General features: G+C 64.1%; 2 protein-coding genes across 2 annotated transcripts; one reads left to right on the top strand and one right to left on the bottom strand.

Annotated features, from left to right (window-relative positions):
- Positions 1-519: 519 nt before the first annotated feature.
- On the bottom strand, positions 520-9067 carry TCEA2 (transcription elongation factor A2). The gene is made up of 10 exons (XM_086702775.1): positions 8832-9067; positions 5724-5786; positions 5295-5400; positions 4123-4213; positions 2796-2926; positions 2458-2514; positions 1839-1993; positions 1622-1768; positions 929-1000; positions 520-735 (listed from the first exon to the last, which is right to left on the bottom strand). The coding sequence occupies exons 1-10, from the start codon at positions 8901-8903 to the stop codon at positions 727-729; spliced, it is 903 nt and encodes a 300-aa protein (XP_086558901.1). The 5' UTR covers positions 8904-9067; the 3' UTR covers positions 520-726.
- A 10298-nt stretch (positions 9068-19365) lies between these two features.
- SOX18 (SRY-box transcription factor 18) lies at positions 19366-21119 on the top strand. Its single transcript, XM_086702773.1, has 2 exons — positions 19366-19862; positions 19992-21119. The coding sequence occupies exons 1-2, from the start codon at positions 19505-19507 to the stop codon at positions 20816-20818; spliced, it is 1185 nt and encodes a 394-aa protein (XP_086558899.1). The 5' UTR covers positions 19366-19504; the 3' UTR covers positions 20819-21119.
- The last annotated feature ends 715 nt before the right edge of the window (positions 21120-21834 follow it).

The following is a 21834-nucleotide window of genomic DNA, read 5'->3' as shown; positions in this document are numbered from 1 at the left end:
CAAGGCATGTGCTTGCCAACCTGTTCCCTACATTTCTGGGAGGCAGAACATTTCAAACCTGCAGCAGATCCAGGAAACTGAGACTCTGGCCCAGAGTCCACCCAATCCGCTCCATCGGATTGGAGCAGACGATCATGGATGGCTTGGAGACCCAGACGTAGCCTCCTGCCCACGAGCCCTGGGCCCTGAGCTACAGTGGCTGGGGAGGCTCATGAGACCCTGGATCCTCTGTGTCCTAAGGCCCCCTCCCACCTGCACATGCTTATGCTGTGCGCCCCTGCACCTGTCCCTCCTCCATGGGCACACACAGGCAGGAATCTGGGTCCCTCCTGGGATCACCAGGCCCCTCCGAAGGCCAGCGGGCTCTTTCCTCCACCTCTGTTCCACTAGGGCCAAACCTAAGTGTCACCTGATCCCAGGGAGGAGGGCTGTCCCCAGTGGTGGGGGGGCAAGGGCGGCCCAGGTCACAGCCCAAGACCGTGCGTGGCCCACCAGAACCAAGGGCCAGGAACAACACCATGGCAAAAAGAAACATTTAATAATTTGGGGGAAAGAGGAAGAAAGGTGCACTGCAGGCAGGGTGGGGGGCAGGGTGCACAGCCCTCTGAGGAAGTTCAGGTAGGCACAGGGCAGGTCTCCAGAAGCTATGTCTGTCGACAGAGGACGCAGGGAAGGCCGTGGCCAACACTGGGCACGGCCCAAGGCTTCAGACATGTCAACGAGGGCTCAGCAGAACTGCAGCAGACGGGAGAGGCATCAACCACGCAGCCCCCGTGACGCCCGCAGGGCGAGAGTCAGGGCTGGGGTCTCCACCCACCTTCTCTCAAGTCCCGGGAGGCTGGCTGGGCGTAGCTGTCCCCCATTTCACATCACACAGATCCCACACAGGCTGGAGACACCCGCGTCCAGAGAAGGCTCACCCACCTACCTTCCAGCGGTTTCCACACTCATTACAGACGACAAAGGTGGTCATAGGCTCATCAGAGCTGCGGGTCTGCACCTGTGAGAGCCCCCCCCCCCCACCCCAGGCCCAGGGATCAGTCACTCATAGCAAGAGGCCCCAAGAAGCAAGTCTTCCATCAAGTGACAACTTGGGGAGGCTACCCATGCCCTCGGGTAGGGGCGGTATCGCAGCCCCCAGGCCCCTGTGGCTGACCTGTGCTGAGGCTGCGCCAGTAACTCCAACCCTCCAGCCACCCCAACCCTTCTCCCGTTACCAGGGACCCCTGACATGTCCCGAGGTCCACATCAGTGTCCACCTCCACGGGCCTGAGCACAGTCCTGTGGCCACCGCCAGGCAGCCTACCACACCCACTCCCTTGCCAGTGCAACGTTCCTCGCGGCCCCTCCGTGCTGGATGAGGCCAGCCCCCCCCCCCCAACTTTAGTGCCCAGAGCAAACCACCACCTGAGACACTGCTTACTGGGGACCAGGGGTGCTGGCAAGGAGGAGGTCCCAAAGGTGGCTATCCCTCTCCCCGGCCCAGTCAGTACACATTCACAGTGCATGTGTCCGGACCCAAGTGCAGTCCCCGCCCCACAGAACTGGGGGCAGGTGCGGGCACCCCTCTTGCTGCCCTCAGGTCCCTGGGACCCCGGGAGGACGGCTAGTGGCAGCTCACCTGCGTGTAAGTACAATTCTTCTTCTTGCACTTCCCACAGGTGAAGAGGTCTGTCTGCGTGCCCCCCGTGCGGGCCATCTGGTGCTCTCGGATGGCCTCCTTGGTCATCGCCTTCCGAATCTCCTTCAGCTCGTCGCTGGCCATCTCCTGGGCAAGAAGCCGTGTACTTACCCGCTGCTCACAGGGGTGGCCCCCGCATCCCTCCCGCAGGACTCACCTCTGACGTCATTACAGCGATCTGCTGGGGTGTTATGGCACCACACAACACGTTCCGCCGCAGGTCAGGGTTCTTAGCGTCCTTGAGGTTGGAGATGCGGCTCCGCACACGGTTTTTATACTTCATGTCCGTGTTCCCCACGTCCCGGAAGATACGTGCAGGTGTTTAAGGACCTATCCAGAGGCCAGTGCTTCTGCCTTCCACCCACCCCCTTGGGCCAGCCGAAGGAGGCCAGTGAGGGCCTCCTCGTGGGGGCCCTGTCGGGGTAGGGGCTGGGAGGGGAAGGGGAGCCCAGCAACTCAGTACCCACCCACACCCGGCAGTGAGGGGAAGGGCTGCCGGGCGGGGCCGCCACCAGACCCACTCCCCCCCCCCCAACCCCGTGGCTAAGGCCCAGCTGCAGGTTCAAAGCCCCAGTGACCCCCGCCCCACCAGCAGGCAGAATCCATCCCTCAGCAGGTCTGGGGAGGGCCCTCCTGGTCAAGAGGGGTGAGCCCACCCAACTGACCGACCACCCGGTGAGGGCACTGGGGTGGTGGCCCCCAGGGGAAGCAGGGCCTGGCTGGCCTCACAGCTCGACCAGAAAGCCCCAGATCCCAAACCCCTGCGCAAAGGATATATTCCTCAATCTGGGCCGACAGGCCCTCGCAGTCTGCACCGACGGCCATATGATCATCTGCAAGAAGCAGCCCCGACTAGCCGCCCCTCTGGCTCCACCACCTCCAGCCTGCCCCGCACCTGACGCCCAGGATCCGGGTGCTCTGGTGACCCCAGAGACCACCTGCCCCCCCACCACCCGGGGTCAGCTTCAACGGCTAGGGGAGAGGGCTGTCCCCCAGGACCCTCTAAACTCAGGCCGCTGTGGGCAGTCAGAGTCCGGGCCACCCCGGAAGTCTGGGTGCGTATTAGGAGTCAGGACCCCCAGGCAGGCTGTGCAGCGCCCGCCAGGGCACTCACGGTCTGTCTGCAGGGCGGCGGTCAACAGCTCACGGCACTTGTTGCGCACGGCATCACAGGTGACCGGCACCGGGGGAAACGTGGTGATCCTCGGGGCCGATGGCATCCTGGGCAGTTCTGGCCTCTTGCGGCTGGAGAAAGACAGGCCCGCTCGGGCCACGTATACCCCCATGACACACCGGTCCCACCAGGAAAGCCAGCAATACGGCCACAATCCCCCCCATCCTGGTCGCTCTACCTTGACAGCAGCCCACGGTCCTGCCCGCCTGCAGTCCAGCCCCCCCATGCCCCCATGCCCTCTGCCTAGTTGGTCAGAGGCGGTAAAGCCAACCGGGTGGGGTGTACTCTCCCGACGAGGGCACGATTGGGGCCGCATCACCTGTAACGGCCTCCACCCTCCAGGAGGCCGGACGCAGGGCCACGCTGCTCAAGACCAGCTGCCATTTCAGGGAGAGGCAGATGGTGTTGGTGGCTGCCCGAGACCACGGATGGCCGTGCCCAGCGCAGATGCCCCTCGAGGCGCTGGGCACTCCCTACAAGCTACCTGACGACCAGGTTGCATCCACCAAGCCCTCTCTCCTCACAGCCCTGCATCTTGTGACCCTGTGGCCCCCAGGTTAAGTCAGTGGGAGCAGGGGCCTCCTGGAGGAATAACAACACGTGCAGGGGGAGCAGACGAACCCACGGTCCTGCAACCACGCTATAAATCCAGAGCTCAGCCCTTCCTGGCCCCCCGCCCCTTCTGCCCAGTGGGGTCAAACGCAAAGCAGCCTATTGGCCACAGCCCACCCCCAGAGGACCCCCAGTCTCCATGACTGCCCTCTCTGGGGTGGCAGCAGCGAGACCTCAGTGCCCCCAGAACTCCCATCATGCTGCAGGCTGGGGCACCCAAGGGAAAAAGAGTCCAGAAGCAAAGTGACACCAGGCTGAGGGGGACTGGCCAGAGCGGGCCAGTGAGAACCAGACCCAGGACGTGGATGTGCAGCTGGGGCGGAGGGGTGGCACAGCTGCCCCCCCCCCCCCCCCCCCGCCACAGGCCTGTTCAGGACACGTAGGAGCTCCATGCAGCCAGGTGGACACAGCCTCACCTCTCAGATGCTTGGGGCTAGAAAGTTCCAGAGGAGCTTTGGAAGAGAAGTGTGCAGCAAGAGGCCGACCAGGCCAGGCTCCCTGGGGAAAGTCCCTTCCCTTCCAAGGAACCGAAAGGGCTGATGCCTTCGTATGGCCTCAGCGGACCCAGGGCACAGGGAAACCAGCACCTTCATCTGCCGAGCACGGGGCACCCGGGGGCAGGAGGGTGTGCACCTGCCTTCCAGATGCACGCTACCTGGGATCCTGGGCCTCAGGGGACTCCTTCGAGGACGATGCGGGCAGAGGTCCGCCCCTCCTCTGCTCCCTGGCTTTGGCGTCTGAAGCATCTGCAGGTGCCAGGAAAGGGGGAGGCTGGCTAGGGAGAGGCAGAGCCAGAGGGGAGTCCCAGGCCAGGGAAGGGAGCGGATCACCACGAAGACATAGCCTTAGCCAGACCACCGGCCCTAGGCCACCAACCCGAACCCCACCGGGGCCCCTAGCTGCTGAGCCTTCCACAACTGGGGCCCTCTGTTCTCCCCGCTCAGAAGGTCCCAAGACAGCCCCCACCCCCTCTTTCCTACCCCCCTCCTCAAACAGGCCACCTGTAAGGTTTCTCTGGGGTCTACCCCACTGCCCATCCAAGCAGGGAGGACTGCCATCTGCCCAAAGTGACCCTTGAGTATGGAGCCCCCCAAGTGACAGCCCCCACAGATGAAGCACGATGAGGCATGGTCATTCCTCAACTGGGCCTTGGGGGTCACAGAGAACTGCCATCCACTGAGCACGCCCCCACAAGGTTCCTGAAACCCTAGCCTGTGCTGGGGACCGGCCCACGGGATAAGGAGCAGCCCCCACACCACCAGGAGAAACACACTTGTCCAACACGTGGGCTAATGGCCACGCGGGAGTAGAAGAGACCCAGGACACAAAGCTCTATTTCACAAGGGTTTGGATAGAGCCCAGGAGAGGCTGGGAAGGTGGGGGGTGGAGGGGGGGGCCTCAGGGTCCCAAAGTCGGCATCTCTGCAACCCCCAGTCACCCTGTGCTGAGTGGCTGTGCCCCCTCTCCTCTCTCCCTTGCCCCCTAAACCTTCTCCCCTCTTCCTCTCCCCCCACATCTCCTCCAGCTCCCTGCCCTCTAGCTGCCCTGACACCTCTCAGTGTGACCACCTGCCTGTGCCAGGTCCCTGCAGGGCCCCCCAGCCACCCTCAATGCAGTCCTGCTCCTATCTCGAACTTTCTTTTCTCCTTGCTCTACATGGAACACCTCTCCCCCCAAGCCCCAAGCCTTCCTGGACCTGTTCTGTCACACCCCCGCTCCCAGGTGGCCCTGGCTCAGGGACAGCACTGCCAGCACCCTACACAGTGCTGACCAGCGCTTCTCAGGGTTCCCCTTGCCCCAGCTCTCAGCCTGCTGCTGGACCCGCACCCAGGAGCTTCTTCCAGGACTTGATGAGCGACTTGGCCAGTGCGATGACCCCCTCATCAGAACTCTGCTTCCGCAGGGCGTTGACGGACATGCCGACGCGCGTAGACTGCAAGGCAAGCAGCCTGGGCTGAGGGGCAGCAGTCAGACCCTTCTCGCAGACCCTCCTAGGCTCCCACAGGGCAGGGGGTGGGGACCAGCTTGTGAGGTGGATGGCCTTTCCGAGGGTTACTGTCCCCTGTGGAACCCAGGAACCTCGGCAAGGAACAGGGTGGGTTATCTTTGGATTCCCCTTTGTCTTCCTCAGCAACAAAGGCAGGGACGGTCTCTTCTGGGACAGACACCTGTGCCAACCAAGGCCCAGGGCATGGGCCAGGAAGCCCTGCCAGGTGCCCAGGAGCTGTCCCGGGCAGGAGGCACGCAGGGCCCTACCTGCAGCAGGTGCAGCGTGACGGGCATGGCCTTCAGCTCCCGCAGCAGGTCCATGGCTCCCTCCTGGAAGGAGAAGGGGGACCTTCATAAATGACTTCAAGGTCTTGGTGGGATGATCCCACCTCCTCCTACACACAAGGGTAGGGGGGGCACAAACAGTGACAACTGGAGATCCACCTGTGGTCAGGTGCCCAGGGAGGGTCAGGACGAGAAGGAAAGCGTCTTTGTACACTCAATCCCAGCATTCTGGGTCACTGACCAAACCATGGCTATGGGAAACACCGTCAAGGACCTCAGCCCCTCTCCGGCAGCAGTGCCACACCCAGCTGCAGGTGTGGGGCCCCAGGGGTACTCACTGTCCTGTCCGGTCTCAGGACAGGTGGATTGGCAGCATACCCTGAGGTGGCCCCCCTACCTGCTCAGAGGGGGCGACCCAAGCAAGGTCAGTGTCCCCTGCTGAGGCCACACGCTCTACCCCCACACCTACACCATGTCCAGGTTCAAGTCCTGTGGCCTCGCCCTTCATCAATCCCTCCAGGCCTTGCCTGAACCCTCAGGCCAGCCACCTTTCCCACCTTGCCCCCTCCCACCCCACAGCTTTGTTTCTTCAAAGCTCTCTCCCATGCCAATGCCATGCCCAAATGGGCCATTCTCTCCACTCGAGGCTCAGCTTAATGTTCAAGTGTGCCAAGTTGCTTGCCCCAGGACCTTTGCACCTGCTGCCCCCACTGCCATAGAAATACCTCCCAAATATCTACAGGTTTGTACTCTCCCACCTTCAAAAGTTTGTTCAGATGACACCTTCTTGGCAAGACCTCTTCTACTTAAAATTGAAATCACAACCCATGCAACACCCCCATCCTCCTCCCCTGCTCTGCTCTCTTCCACAGATGCTTCACTCTTTAACACACCGGTGTGTTTTAATGTATGGGTCTCTCCCTTGACATGAAGGGGACAGAAGTAGCCTGACCAGCCACCCAAGACTGTGAGAGCCCCATGTCCTGCAGCACAGGCCGTGGGAAGGGCTGGCCCCACTCCCAGCCGCCCCCGGCTCCCCTACCCGCCCACAATCTGGGTGGCACCTCTGTTCTGCAGCCCCCTCCCTGTCACCCCCAGCAGGCTCTGCCCCTCAGCCTGTGCAGAGTCCAGCCCTGAGGTGATCTCCTCAGGGAAGGAAGATGGTTGTCAGAGCCAAGGACACAGTGCTGCTCACTGATCATTTTCCCTGAGACAGAGCCTTGGGCTGTGTAAGGTCAGTTTCTCGTGGGCTCCAGACCAGAGGCATAAACACAATTCCCATCATGGCTCCCAAATCCCCAAGAAGCCTCACAGGGACTAGAACCGCCGCTGGCTCTCCCTGCCCATGCCACAGCACCCCCAAACCCCTTAGACTGCCTTCCCAGTCTAGAGGGTGGTCGACGCCCCCTCCTCAATCTCCCCTGGAGCTTCTATTCAAGCTGTGGCTGTGCTTCCAACCTGGATACACCCTCCTCCCAGCTCTACCTGGCCCCAACCAGCCCTCCATGGGTTCCATAACCCATCTCTGTCCCCACCTGGGGGGTGCTGTCTCCTTCAAGAGAGGAAGCAGCTTCTTTCTCTGGTCATCTCTGGAAACAGCTAAAGATTGTTCCCACACCCTTGCTCTGTGCTGCCCACGGCCTCCCAGGGGTATGAAGACAATGTGTGTGGAGGGGGTGCTGCTTGCTGGATGAATGAATGAGTGGGAGCCAGCCACCCCTCTGGCCCCAGTGTAGACCCCTGTCCAGAACCTGGTCACCGGGGACCCAGGACGAGCCTGCTTAATCCCAAAAACCACCCGAAGCACCAGTGCAGGCGGACAGCCCTGGGGCGGCTGTGCAGGCATCTCAGGCCCGTGACTGAGCCTCCTCCACCACCTCCCTATTCTTAGTCTGCAGGGGAGGGCAGGTTGTGTTTATTCAGCCTCTCGGGAAGCCAGCCAGGACCCCTCCCAACATCCTAAAGGCAGGTGCCACCCACTAAGAATGCTTCCATGTGAGGGTACACAGGTTGTCAAAATCCCAAAGCTGAAGAGGGGCTGCAGTTGGAACCCCATCTACCTGCTTCCTCTTAGGGATCATGACACAGCCTCCTACAAAGGCTCACTGACCACAGGACAACAGAGGCCAGGCAGCATAGTGAGCACAGCTGGCGGGGGCGGGGGGCTCTAGCACCAAAGCACTCCCAGGCCAGGCTCACCAGACCTCCCAAGGGTCTTAAGCAGGGGTCTCTACATATCTACCCACTCCCCAGTTGCTGCTGGCTGAGTCCTGGCTAAGGAAGGGAAAGAATTTATTAGGGAAATCTGGTTCTTGTAGGGCAGGGACAGATACAGAGGAAAAGGGGGGCCTCTCCACCAGGAAAGGCCTCTGGCCCGCTTGTGAAGGGGTATGAGGGCCACAACCCCAGGCCCAACAGAGTTAAGCGCTGTAGCTCCAGGAGAAAAGGGGGTCCAATCTCACACTCCAAACTCTTGCACACTGAGAAAGGATGTGGGAGACCTAGGGTGGGGCAGAGGGCTCTGAGTCGGGATGGGGGGGGGGGGTAGCTGTCTGCGGAGAGTCCTGAGAGCGAGAGGGAAACTGTGAGGATGCCCAGGCTGAGAAGGAGGAAGGGGGGCGGGGGGCGGGGGGCGGGGGGGGGGGCGGGGCAGCCAATAAGAAAGGTCTGAACGGGCTGGGGACTCCGCAAGGCCTGAGGGGCGGGACCGAGGAATGCTTCCGCTGGCCTGCCCTGGTAGGGGTGGGGTGGGGGAGTCCGGAGTTAGGGGGCAAGTAAGGAGACGGGTCTCAGGTCTGCGGGATCTCAGCCTGGTAGCTGGGGTCTGAGTCCAGAGAGGGCGGCTCCAGGGACAAGGTCCAGGCCCGACTGCGGCCTCTGCCGTGGGTGCGGGAGTGAAGGGCAGGGCTGGCCCAGGGCAGGGGTCTCGGCCACCGACGGGGGTCTCTCCCCGCGTCCCGGGAGTCTCTGCTGGGGCGGGGTCTCGTCCTGCCCCTCGGGTGGTCTCCCCGACCCTGAAGGGGGCTCGGCAGGCTCGGCAGGGGTCGGCGGGGCGGGGGTCCCGGGGTCCTGGCGGCCCGCGCCCCTCACCGCACTCTTCTTGGTCACCATCTTGTCCAGCCTCCGGGCGATCCGCGCAATCTCCTCTTCTTTGCCCATCATCGACACGGGGGCAGGGCCCCCAGCGCCCGCCGCGCCAGCCTCAGCCTCCGGGCCTAGACCCCCTGCCCCGGCCGTCGCCGCCTCCCGCACCCGTCGCAGCCGACGCAGCCCAGCCGCGGGCGGGAGACCCTCCGTTCAAACCCCCGGCCCCCGCGGCCGCCGCGCTGCGTCCTGGGACATGTAGTTCTCGCGGCCGCCCGCCTCGCGCGCGCTCGCCACGCGCTGAACCACAACTCCCAGAAACCATGCGGCTCTGCATGGCTTCCTGGGGAGTGTAGTCCTGACGCGGGCCGTCGCCGAAGGACGACGGGTCCGGAGGACTCGCAATCCCACGAGCCCCCGCGCGAGGCGGCTAGCCGGCGGAGGGCGCTGCGGTAGCGCGAGGCCAGAACGTGAGTCCCGGCCCCTGCGCGACCCCGAGGGAGTCCCACCCCAGCCCTCCGCCCGGGAGCTGCCCGGGGTCCAGATACGTGGGACCCACAAAGGCACCTTGGGGTCCGTCCCCTATCTCCATCCGCTTCGAACGCTCCTCTTCCACCTTCGGCCGTCCGGGGACAGCCGGACCCGGCGGGAGACCCCCCGACCCCACCCCACCCCCAAGCCTGCGCGGACCCCCTGCGCTCTCTGGCCTGGATTCTGGCCCCTGAGCCCTGGTGCGGGGCGCCCGGAGGTGGGAGGGAGCAGTAGCCGGATGCAGGATTTGGAAGAAGCCGGGGCCGCGGTTCAGAAGGTGCCGGGGGACTTGGAGAGGCCGCTTGGGCAAGGCTCCTGCCTCAGGAGTCAGCTACCGGCTTGTGAATCCCGGGCTCTGCCCTTGAGACCAGTCGCTAACCGCTGTGCGCCTCGGTCTTCCCATCTGTGAAACGAAGATGGTAACATTGTCTGCCTCAGAGGGCTGCTCTCAGGACGATGTGAGTTGATACAAATCATGCGTTGAGAACAACAGATCAGGGGACACAGCGTGAGCAGTTCAGTGGTCACCTTTGCTGCTGGAGGTCCCTGGGAGTGGCCACACGGTACTCAAGTCGGAGGGATGGCGCTGGCCGTGAGAGGGCTGGGGAGGGGCAGAGCTCGCATCCCCTCCAGATGTCTGCCCCTTCCTCAGTGATGCAGATGCTGAGTGGTTTGCTGGACAGGGCACAGTTCTAGGGAGAGGGTAGAAGCCAGAGAACTGACGTCTATAGCGTTGTGGGCCCCACATTCGCTAAATTTCAGGCCAAGTAATCGTGAGACCAGGTGCCTGGGTGACTCAGTCGGTTAACCTTCTGACTCTTGATTTCAGCTCAGGTCGTGGTGTCCCTCTGTTGTCAGATCAAGCCCTGCGTCCGGCTCCATGGTGAGTGTGGAGCCTGCTTGGGATTCTGTCTCTCCCTCTCTCTCTCTCTGCCTCTCCCCTGCTCGTTTGCACGTGCTCTGTCTCTCTCTCAAAAAATAAATAAACCTTAAAAAAAAATGTGACTCTAACGCGTGACCTAGGGAGCTGGTGAAGAATGAAGACCTTTGCTTCTTGTAACCCAAGGGTGGGGCCCTGAGGTCTTTGCCCTCTGTCTACAGGGGCAGAAGCACAGAACTGTGGCCAACCAGGGTGGACTCTGAACAGTGGGCACCCAGAGGCGGGCAGGGGCTCAGGAGGCCGGGGGGCTGTGTTCCAAGTGTGCAGATGGTGCCGATGGAGCCGTGACTGGGAGGTGGCTGGTGGTCTGGAGTTTGTGCCCAGCTCCACGGCCTTGTCCACGCTGCTGAGAAGAACAGAGGCAGTCACAGGACAGGGACTGTGGGGGGTTAGGGGGAGACGGGGCAGGTCTGGGAGCTGAAGAGGCGGACTTGGTGGGGTGGCAGGGAGAGCAGGACGCAGTCTCAGCCTGGGGCTCAGGGACCGACACCCTGTCGGGAAGAAACCAGGTGGGAAGGAATCTTCACATCCTTCCCGTTGACCTCTAGTGGAAGCGTATTGTCCCTTTGGTTTTGAATGAAGCGATGGCCCACATCTCACAGCAGTGCCAGGACTGGCCACGGCACAGACGGGAGCCACTTCCCTCCACGGCCATCCTGCCGATGCCCCGGGTGGTCACCGCTGCCAGAATCTGCAGCAGTAAAGAAGCGCTTAGGTTTCTGTGTCACACATTTTTTGTCTTTCTGGGTCACACGTTTTAGGAAATCTTTTGGTAGCTGTGTTGCACTGTAACTGGTTTCCTTTGTAACCCTATGAATTTTACTTTCTGCTCGGGCCCCATTACCTGGCACCAGAGTAAGGTCATGGACCAGAGAAGAGGCTGTCAGCTGAGAACTAGGGCCCTTCCGCTACGCAGCCACAGTGGGAATCCTGGACCTCCTGCCTTGGACCCTTTCTCCCCTACGAGAAACCAGGTGGTCTCCAGCAAAAGACTGGGCTGCAAGGCTGCAGTGGGGTGGCCCAGGGTGGGGCAGGTGTTGGGGAGGAGGACAGAATAGGTGGGGCTGGGTGGCAGAGGAGGCAGGGTGCTTCCAAGCTGGAGACCTGGAGGCCACAGCCCTTGCCCTGTGACAGGAGCCCTGAGCCATGGTGCAGTCCGGGGTATGGCCCCATGCTGCATGCATGAGTGCCCGGGGACCAAGTAGGGTGATCCTGCCCAGAGGCCTCTGTGGCCCTTGATGAACAAGCAGCGGCCTCTAGGTGGCGGGAGGGAGCCACAGACCAGCAGGCCAGCCAGCTACCCACCACCCTACCCCTTCGGAGGCCAATTCTGGCCGTAACTGAGAAGTGGCCAGAGTGGGGCTGTGCTTAGTCGTGGAGAGAGACCCTCACCTGTGGGGCCTGTAGGTGGATCCCACCCTCGCTAGGGCAGCACCCACCAACCCCAAAATTCTCAGTATTCCACTTCAGAAGTTCCTGGTCACGGGGCCCCTCATGAGTTCACGACCTTTGGAACCTTGCTTAGGATGATCACAGCCCACCGCAGACCCCTCGTGGACCCTCTTCAACCTTGGGAACTTACTCCCCAACAAGCCGCCTGAGCCCCTGGGGCCATCCAGCACCCTCAGAAAACTGGTCAAAGAGGGTAGCGTCACAACCACGGGATTCTCCCGGGGGGAGTGGTATGTAAACCTCGCTGTATCCCTACTAGGGGGGTACCCCTCCTAGGGGACTCCAGGGCGGGGGCCCTCCTGGTCCCCTTCCTGGTCCAGGCCTCCTACCCTGACCCCTCTGCAAACAACTTCATTTCCCCCGTATAGCCACACGCAACAGGGGAGACAGTTGCTCACGTGTGCACACGCTGGCCATACCTGAGGGTGCACGTGCACACACACTCAAAACCCCCTGGGACTGTCCACGAGCTGGCTCCCAAGGACTGTCAGCTGGGAAAACCAGGCCTTCATTCCACCCGCATCTTCAGCCCAAGACACCTAATAGCTGCTTAGTAAATATGTGTTTCATGAAGGAAGGAAAAAACAATAACCCGCAGTGGGTGGGCAGTAAGAGACCCACACTTACCAGCCACCACCCAGCAGGGGAGCCCTAAAGGCAGGCCCCACCCCCACCAGCTCAGGGCTGGTGGGCCAGCTCAGGGCTGATGTCTCCTGCTGCTTTAGGCTGAAGGCCTGACCCACAGATCTAGAACCAGATGGGGCCCTCCCTCCAGGACTCCCAGCATCTCCTGCTAAGATGGGCTGAAGCAGGGGAGGGGGCGTGGGGGCAGAGAGTTGAGAGCTGAGTCAAGGCAGGTCCGGGCTGGGCTGGGTTAGGAGACCATGAGCCGTGAAAATGTAGACGTGTGGGTGGAGGTCCAGCACCTCCCGATCGGAGGTCAGACGTGAAGGGGAACCAGCAAGAAGCAGAGAGGAACCCCCAAGGGATGGAAGGCAGCGTGCACTCCTTCCCAGACCCACCCCGCCTGTCTTACTCCAGAAGGCCCTCCCGGACCCTCCGCAGGCCGCCTGGAAGTGACGGTACCCAAGACGGTGCCGTGGGGCGGCCCCCAGAGAAGAGAGATGCACGGGCCGGTGGCCCTCAGGAGCCCTCCTCTGTGTGGAGCCCGGCCCTACCCTGGGGGCTCAGGGGGAGGCACAGCCCCGACAGGGACCTGGGGACACCCCAGCGACACCCCCAGGGTCCGCCACACATAGGCTGGACCGCACCTTTGGCCCAGAGGCCTGCCCCTCCCCCATCCTCAGTCCGGAAACATCGGAAGCTCAGGCCATTTATTTTTCTATTTGTGTCCCCCGCCCCCTGCTCGCCCAAAGCCGGCCATGACCCAAGCAGGTCGCATCCGTGCTTCCTCTCTGGCTGAGGCAGGGGCCTCGGTGGGAAGGCCCAACCAACTGAACTCACATCGAGCCCCACCTCTTGCTTCCCATGGCCACAGGGTGTGGGGGCATCTTGCAGCCCCAGAAGCCCCCACACGTGGTCCGCTACCCTTAGGCAGCTCTCCCCGGGCCTAGGTGACCAGCTGTTTCTACATCCACCAGACCCCCCCCAGGCCGCCAGGGGGGCCACCACGGTGTCACTGCGGGGCCGTGACCCCAGCCAACCCCATCAGGGCTTCCCTCAGATCCTGGCCTCTGAAGTCGGGCAGGGCAGTGACCAGAGACTCATGCCCAGCAAGAGGCCTCATCCCGTGCACCAGCAGATATCTCGGCTCTGCCGCTGCAGCAGCCCTCTCTCTGGACCTCAGTCTCCCAGTCTGCAGAATGGGAAGAGCTGCCCACCCAGGGTAGCATCTATAGGAAAGTCCCCAGTCCAGCCCATAACCTTGGCCCAGGCCCAGCTCCCTCCCCCAGAGGCAGCACTTGGGGGAGGCAGAAGGCATCCCCCAGAGGCCACATGCAGTCCTGGCGGCCTGCTCCAGGCTCTAACAATGTGCTTCCCCCCCACACAATTCCCAGAAACGCAGCCTCCCTGCCCTGCCAGCCAGCCTGGCGGCCACTCCACCCTCCCCATCCCCAGGGGCCCCAGGCGGGGGGTGGGGGTGGGGGTGTCGGGGGTGGTCACGGGCCTCGGGCGAAAGGAGGCAGTCTCACTCCCAGGGCACCAAACCCGGGGGTCCCCAAGGTAGCCTCTCCCGGGGGTCCAGGCACACCAATCCTGCCCTCCTGGAGGGGGCCAAGGAAACTCCTCCGGGAGGCAGTTCGGCTGAGGAGCGAGGCCTGCTCCGGGAGCCGCCCTCCTCCCCTTCTCTCCTGATGCTGAGTCCATCCTTCCTGAGCTGACATCCCCACACAGCAGCTGAGCTGAGGCTGTGAAAACTAAGTCACATCACACCCCTCCTCTGCTCAAAACCCTCCTAAAGTGACCAACTCTCCTTCAGAGGAAAAAAAAAAAAAAAAAAAGAGAGAGAGACCCTCCCAGGCCCCACACAGCAACCTGTCCCCTCCCTTCTGCACTCCCCACTTATCCTACATACCAGCACACCTCTGTGACCCAGGGCCTTTGCACGTGCCGCTCATGCTGTGTAAAACACTCTTCTCTGTGCATCCCCTCATCTCTCTCACATGTTTCCTTCTGGGGTTGGCTCAAAAGTGACCTCATGGAACAACAGGTCGCAAGCCCCCCTGACACAGCCCCTCCTTCCTCTTCCACATCTGCCAGCACCCTTCTCGCGCACCACAGCCCGGCACCCCATATTCTAACCTGCTTGTGGATTTGTTGATTGTCTGTCCCTCTCTATCGGAACAGGAAACCGCACCCCCAACCCTGGGCAAGGACCTGGGTCTGTTTTGTTCACTGCCAGACCCCCATCTCATAGAACAGAGCTGGGTTCGTAGCAGGCACATAGAAACAAGCGAATGAATGCATGAATGAATGATTCTTGCCCTTGAGTGAGGGCCACTTGTCAAAGCCACTTGTCAGCAAAGCTAGGGCGGCAGCAGCAAAGAAGTATAGCTGCAGGGCCCTCGGGGGGCTCTGCGCCTTCTCTCCACCATTCCCAGGACAGCTGAGGACTGTCACCAGACCCTGGCAGGAGAGAGGCCCAGCCATCCGAGGGCAGAGCGGTCAGGGTGGGCACTGCCCAGGATACCCGCAGCCCCCCTCCCCACGCGGGACACACAGACAGCCCCCCCTCTGCTTCTCCAAGAGCCCCTGGGGGGCCGGGGGGGTGCAGGGCACAAGTCCTATAGGGCCAGGACACCGGCAGACCCGGGCCCAGGCCACGCTGATGTGAATAAAGACAGCCATGCCAGCAGCTGCCCTGTGCCCTCACTGGGGGGCACTGGGGGCCCAGTGGGACAGAAGCTCCAGGCCTGGCCCGCCGGACGACCGGACAGACAGAGTGTCTGGCGCCTGCTCGGGCAGCCTGGCCCTCGGCTCCCTCCTCGCAGCTGTGGCCTTCCTTCCTGAGCTGGCGTTTCCTGGCTCCTCCCTGCTGTTGCCACGGAAACCTGGAGCCCGGTTCCCATGGAGCCCCTGCTGAGCCTGAGTGGGGCCCACACAGCTCGCAGAAACCCCCGGGACACACATGGCCACACAACGCCCCCCCCCCCACCGCCAGGGCTCACACAGCCCAACACCCCAACTCAGCGCAACACCCCAGCCTGGGCACCTTGACCGTCTACGGAAGTCACTCCTCCCACGTGGGACCCAAGGCTCACCTGTCGCCCTCCAGACACCCACAAGGCCCTGTGCCTCTCAACCCAGAGAAGCGCCCCCCCCCACCTGCTCAGCCCTGCCAGCCCCCCCCCACCCCCCAGCACTCAGGGGCAGACCTTCCCCAAGCACCTGAAGGGCCCCACAGTGACACCATCACGTCCACCCCCTCTGCTCATCCAAAAGGCTCGAGACCCTCAGCCAGTCCGACACCCCCCAGAGCACGCTGACACCCTCGTTCCCACAACACCCAGCCCAGCCTGTGGACTCAGGTCCACACGACTGCGGCCAACTGTGACGCCAAAGCTGACACTCTCGAGAGCTGCTGCCTATGAGCCTGAGCACCCAGACCTGCTTCCTCACCCCCACCCCCACCCCCACCTTCTCCCAGGGGCAAGGCCCAAAGTTCAGAACCCCCGTGGTTCTGTGCACAGCAGGCCCAGCATCCTAGGGCTGAGAGCAAGAAGGCACGGGGCGGGGCAAGCCAGCTGTCCTCAGGCATGAGCTCCGATGTCCACCTGAACCAGGCCTGTCGCTGGGCGAGGGACCCCCATGCACATGCATGTGCCCACTTGGTACTAGGCCATTGGGCAGCCTCCTCAGAAGCCCTGAGCCCTGCACAAAGGTTGAGGCTGATCCTGCGCCTTGCCTCCCCCACCCCCCACCCCCCGTCCCAGCCCCTGGAGCGGCCTCAAGGAGGACCGGGACGAGGGCCGGGCCCAGAGCCCTGGTCTCAACGACCACAGGGTGGGATCTGAAGCGAGCAGCCTGGCTGTAAAGCCAAGGTCTCAGAAGACAAGAGAGTCCCTTCTACCTGGACCTGTGTCTAACAGGGACCCCCACCCCCACCCTCCAGGAGAAGGAGGGTCCGGCCCCAAGGGACTGGGTAATTGGTCCCAGCCTCCCTGCTCCTGCAGCAGCCAGGGCTGGGTGGGTGGGAGCCTGTGAGGTCTGTGCCCCGGGCAGCGCCTGGGAGGTCTGCCACTCCCAGAGCCCAGCCAACCCCCCACCCAGCACAGAGGGGGACTGCCCAGCATTCTCTGGTCCTGGCTGAGAGAGGAAGTGGGTGGAGGGCGGGGAAGGCAGTGTCCACTCGGCCCTCGGGCCAGCCCCACGCTTGCAGGGAAAGCTCGCCCCTCTACTCCCCCTTTCTGTCTGGGGACCTGGGGGCTGCAGACAAGGCCCCCACAAGGGTGAGCAGTAGCCAAGCTGGGCCAGGTCAGACAGAGATGGGTTCTGGAGGCAGAGGAATGCCCCGGACTCACGACTCACCCCACTTCGGACAGAGCTGGGGCCACTCCGGAGAAGTCTTGGGGACCCCTCCCTTGGTAGGTGTTGAGGGTGAGGCCTTCACTGAGCAGGACCCCTATTCCACACCCTGTGGGACCCCACCTCACGGCAGGGTCCAGCCTCTGTCTGGCTCCTAAGGCCTTGGGCAGACTCCAACACTAGAGCCAACCTCACTCCACACTCAGGCAGACAGACACACAGACCTTCACCACCACGCAGACACAGAGACCACACACAAACACACAAACACGCACAGCTGATGCCCCTCCCCCCAGAACAGCTGACCACACCCACACCAGCCCTTGTATAGCGCTGGGGGAGTCCCCCAGCCCTGTTCCTCCGAGGTCAGGGCCACCCCGACTGCGGTCCCCACCCCCACCTCCGCCACTGTCTTCGTCCGGACCGTGGGCCAGAGCCACGGTCCTCACCCCTGCCAGGCAGCACACACAGGAGGGCAGCCTGACCCCAAAGAGGTAGGGGGCACCCCAAGAGGCTCTCCTCTTGCCCCACCCAGCCCCGGCCCACAGGACACGACAGCTGGCCCCCCCCCTGAGCAGCACAAGGTGCTACTCTGTCAAGAGGGAGGGTCCTCGGCTGGCGCCAGATGAGGCGGCAGCCCTGGGGGATGCGGGGCACTGCCTTGGCGAGGTAGCGCTCGCTGGGTGCTGCTACCGCCGGTGGGTAACCGCTTCTGGAGCAGCTCGGTCAAACCTGGGCTTTCGGGAGCTGCAGAGGGCCAGGCAGGGCCCGGGGGGGAACTGAAAATCCATCCCGATGTGGGGGGAGGCCGCAGTGGAGGACCCAGTGGGCCTCCTCCCCGAGCCCCAGTGACCGTCATCCCAGAGAGCTGCTGCCCGCGCAAGCCAGGCCCTGGGAAGCCCAGACCACACCCAGCAGGGCAAAGGTAGCCTCTGCCGGGTGCGGGCTCCCGGGACCCATCCTTCGACCCACAGTCTTCCTCGCGCATCGCCCCTCCCGTCAGGATGCCCAGTCCACCCTCTTACGCTGGCCGGACGGGAGCTGGCCCTGCCAGGAGAGGCCTGTGGGCCTGCGGGCTCCCAGGCTGGGGAGGCCTGTGGGGCCACCCCAGGGCCCCATGTTCTTTCCTGCCAACCTTCCCCCTCGACCCAGAGAACCCACTTCTGGCGCCTTGACTGCTCCCAGTACACACCAGCACAGGCTCCACGTTGCGGATTAAGCTCTGGGGCCCGGGGCATCCGGAAAACAGTCTGGGACGCACGACGCTCTAGTCCTCCGGCCAACGGACAAGACCCTACACGACAGAACCCGATGAGGGGACAGGACGGACATCCGACAGCCCTCGGGTTGAGGGACCCCTGTCGGGCTGTGGGCCTTTCCCACGGGGGGGGGGAAAAGCTCAGGAGCAGGCAATGGGGGGAGCCATCCCACTCACAAGCACTGCCTACGTGCCCTAGCCCAGGGTCGCTGACACCCGTGGCCCTGAGCCACGGAGCTGCCAGCACCTGGGGCAGAGGCTCCGCGACATGGGAAGGAGGGCTGCCGAGCTCCCAGGCTGCAAACAGTTGTGCAGGAGCGAAAACTCAGATCCCACCCCAGAGCTGGAAAGCACACTCCCCCCACCCCCAAGAGAACGCCCCTCAGCAGAAGGGTAGGGAAACAGCCCTCAGGGAGACCCCTGGGACTCCTCAGCTTCTGGAGCCCAAGCCCCTCCTGGACTGCCAGGAAGCTCCTCTGGAACCGCTCGCAGGCCTGGCGGCCCAGGGGAGGGGCTCCCCCGCTCCCCTCCACCTGCCCCAGCCCTGGGTCCAGCTTCACTCTAATGTGGCAGAGGTGGCCCCAGCGGGGCAGGGCGACCAGTTACCACTGGTCCCACCCCCTGACCCCAACGGGTCCGGAGGGGAGGAGGAACAAGGAACAAGGCCGCGGGCTCAGCGCCTTCCCTGGAGGCTCCTCTGCCCTCTGGGCTCCCTCCCACTGTGGGAAACGTCCGGGGCACCTACTGCTGAGGTTTGACCTGTTTGCAGTGGGTTTGGGAGTGATGGAGGGGGCACGAAGACCAACTCTTTTAACTCCATGGACAGGCAGGAGGAGCTCGAAGCCCCCAGTCGTGAAGACTCCACATGTACGGGAGGGGTGGGGGCCACCATATCCTGGGGTTATCCAGAACACGCTCTCCCAAGACACAGGGCGCTTTTCCCAAAGTGCCCGGTACTTTTGAGCTAGACCCCAGGAAGCGTTCTTGGGAAGCTTCCCAGGAACATGGGGTTAAAATATGACCCACTCACGGGGGGGGGGGGGAGTGGGGGTGGGCAGCCAGCCTCCCCCCGTTGCCGTCCGGGGGTCTGACTCCGCGGGTGGGGACGGCACCTCGTCTCTGAAAGTCTGACAGTCCCCGCGAGGACGCCCCCTTCCAAGCTCCAGCCCACATCGGCGGCCCGTTCCCACTGTGTGTGTGTGTTGGGAGGGGGGCGGGTGGCGGTCCCTCCTTCAGAGAGGGTGCGGGGGCAGCCGCGCGAAGGAGGCTGCGGTGGAATCCGGAGGGCCGGAGAAGAAAGGGAGCCCCCGGGGAGGGGGCGGCCCCAGCCCGCCCCGCCCCGCCCCGCCGCCTATTGGCCCCGCGCCGCTATATCTGGGCGCCCACCCGGCCCGAGGCCACCGCCGTCTCCACCGCCGACCGCCCTGCCCTCCGCGCCCGGCTCCCGAAGTGCCCGCTCTCCCACCCTCGGCGCTCCCGCGCTCCGTTCCGCCCAGGCCGCGCCCAGCTGGAATGCAGAGATCGCCGCCCGGCTACGGCGCACAGGACGACCCGCCAGCCCGCCGCGACTGTGCATGGGCCCCGGGACCCGGGGCCGCCGCTGAGCCGCGCGGCCTCCCCGCCGCCCCCGCCGCCCTCGCCGCGCCCGCCGCTCCCGCCTCGCCGCCCAGCCCGCAGCGCAGCCCGACGCGAAGCCCCGAGCCGGGGCGCTATGGCCTCAGCCCGGCCGGCCGCGGGGAGCGCCAGGCTGCCGACGAGTCGCGCATCCGGCGGCCCATGAACGCCTTCATGGTGTGGGCGAAGGACGAGCGCAAGCGGCTGGCGCAGCAGAACCCGGACCTCCACAACGCGGTGCTCAGCAAGATGCTGGGTGAGGGGCGCGGGCGGGCGGGCGGGCGGGGAAGGGCGCGGGGCGGGGGTGGGGGGTGGGGGGAGGGACCTGGGGCCGGGCCGGGCGGGGGCCGGGCGGGGCCCGCTGACCCGCACCCACGGTCCGCAGGCAAGGCGTGGAAGGAGCTGAGCGCGGCGGAGAAGCGGCCCTTCGTGGAGGAGGCGGAGCGGCTGCGCGTGCAGCACCTGCGGGACCACCCCAACTACAAGTATCGGCCGCGCCGCAAGAAGCAGGCGCGCAAGGCCCGGCGGCTGGAGCCCGGCCTCCTGCTCCCGGGCCTGGCGCCCCCCCCGCCGCCGCCGCCGCCGCCGCCGCCGCCCCCCGAGCCCTTCTCCGCGGCGCCCGGCGCGGCCCGTGCCTTCCGCGAGCTGCCCCCGCTGGGCGCCGAGTTCGACGGCCTGGGGCTGCCCACGCCCGAGCGCTCGCCGCTGGACGGCCTGGAGCCCGGCGAGGCCGCCTTCTTCCCGCCGCCCGCGGCGCCCGAGGACTGCGCGCTCCGAGCCTTCCGCGCGCCCTACGCGCCCGCCGAGCTGCCCCGGGACCCCGGCGGCGGCTACGGGGCGCCCGCGGCCGAGGCGCTCAGGACCGCGCCCGCTCCCGCCGCGCCGCTCGCCGGCCTCTACTACGGCGCCCTGGCCGCGCCCGCAGCCGGCCCGTTCCCCGGCCCGCTGTCGCCGCCCCCCGAGGCCCCCCCGCCCGAGGGCGCCGAGACGCTGGGGCCCAGCGCCGACCTGTGGGCCGACGTGGACCTCACCGAGTTCGACCAGTACCTCAACTGCGGCCGGACTCGGCCCGACGCCGCCGGGCTCCCGTACCACGTGGCGCTGGCCAAGCTGGGCCCGCGCGCCATGTCCTGCCCCGAGGAGAGCAGCCTGATCGCCGCGCTGTCCGACGCCAGCAGCGCCGTCTACTACAGCGCCTGCATCTCGGGTTGAGCGGCCGCCGCCGCCGCCGCCGCCGCCGCCGCCGCCGCGCGTGCCCGCCCGGCATCTCTCCAGGGCGCGCGCGTTTCGGCTACTCCCGGGCGCCCTGCGAGGGTGCCTCCCACGTGCCCTGGGGCCTTTCCCGGAATCCCAGGCCTGGGACCTGTTGGCTGGCCCTGCTAGGGTTAACTCTTTGAAGCGTCTAATGCTTTCCTTGCAGTGTATTTTCTAGAATCAGGCTGTATTTTTCGCTTTGCCTTTTTTATACACGTAATACAACATATTTAATTTTTAATTAAACTTTTAAACTTTTTCTTCCAACGGGTTTCACTGACCAAAAGCACCAATGTAGCAATATGAGGAATACCAGTATTTGTTTGCTTTAAAGGAGGAGCAGGATCTGCACCCCCCCCCCCCCCCCCCGGGCCAGGCGAGGCCACAATAAAGTGACTCGCTCTTTCCTCTGCACACCGGAGTCTGTGGTTGTTGGGGGAAGGGGGAATGGACCCTGGCCGTGCCGTTCCCCAGAGCCTCCTGGGAGACTGCCACCCAGCTTGGCCCCCAAAACACCCACCTCTCCATCCTTCCAGGATGCTCCCCCCCCCCCCCCCCCGCGACAGAGTTGGTGGGAGGCATGAGGTGCAGGCACTCCCCACCCCCCCTTCCATTCCCCTCCTCTCCCAACCCCCCTTTTTAATTCGAGCGTAACGGGTTGGCGATGCCCCCACACCTCCACCCATGTTTCATTATCCTCAGCTCTTTTAAAACTTTCTTCAAAATAAATAAGTTAAATTAAAAATAAATACATAAATGCAACTTCCTTCACACCTGGGGACTACTTCTCAGGACTGTGCTCCTCTCCAAAGGAGGCTGGCAGGGTGGACACCTATATGCCCACCCCCCCACCCCCGCCGCTAGGCCCTGTCATTCTTGAACCAGTGTCCCTGGAGTGGGCAGCCCCACGTCACACCCATGCTGCTTCCCGGTGACAGGTCAACGACCCGAGCAGGGAGGCTCAGGCCCCGATT

This window comes from Puma concolor, chromosome A3 (genome assembly GCF_028749965.1).
Source record: "Puma concolor isolate L17-30 chromosome A3, mPumCon1.1.hap2, whole genome shotgun sequence".
Lineage (NCBI taxonomy): Eukaryota > Metazoa > Chordata > Mammalia > Carnivora > Felidae > Puma > Puma concolor.
Note: the sequence above shows the minus strand (reverse complement) of the source record. Positions and strands in the feature narration are given on the sequence as shown.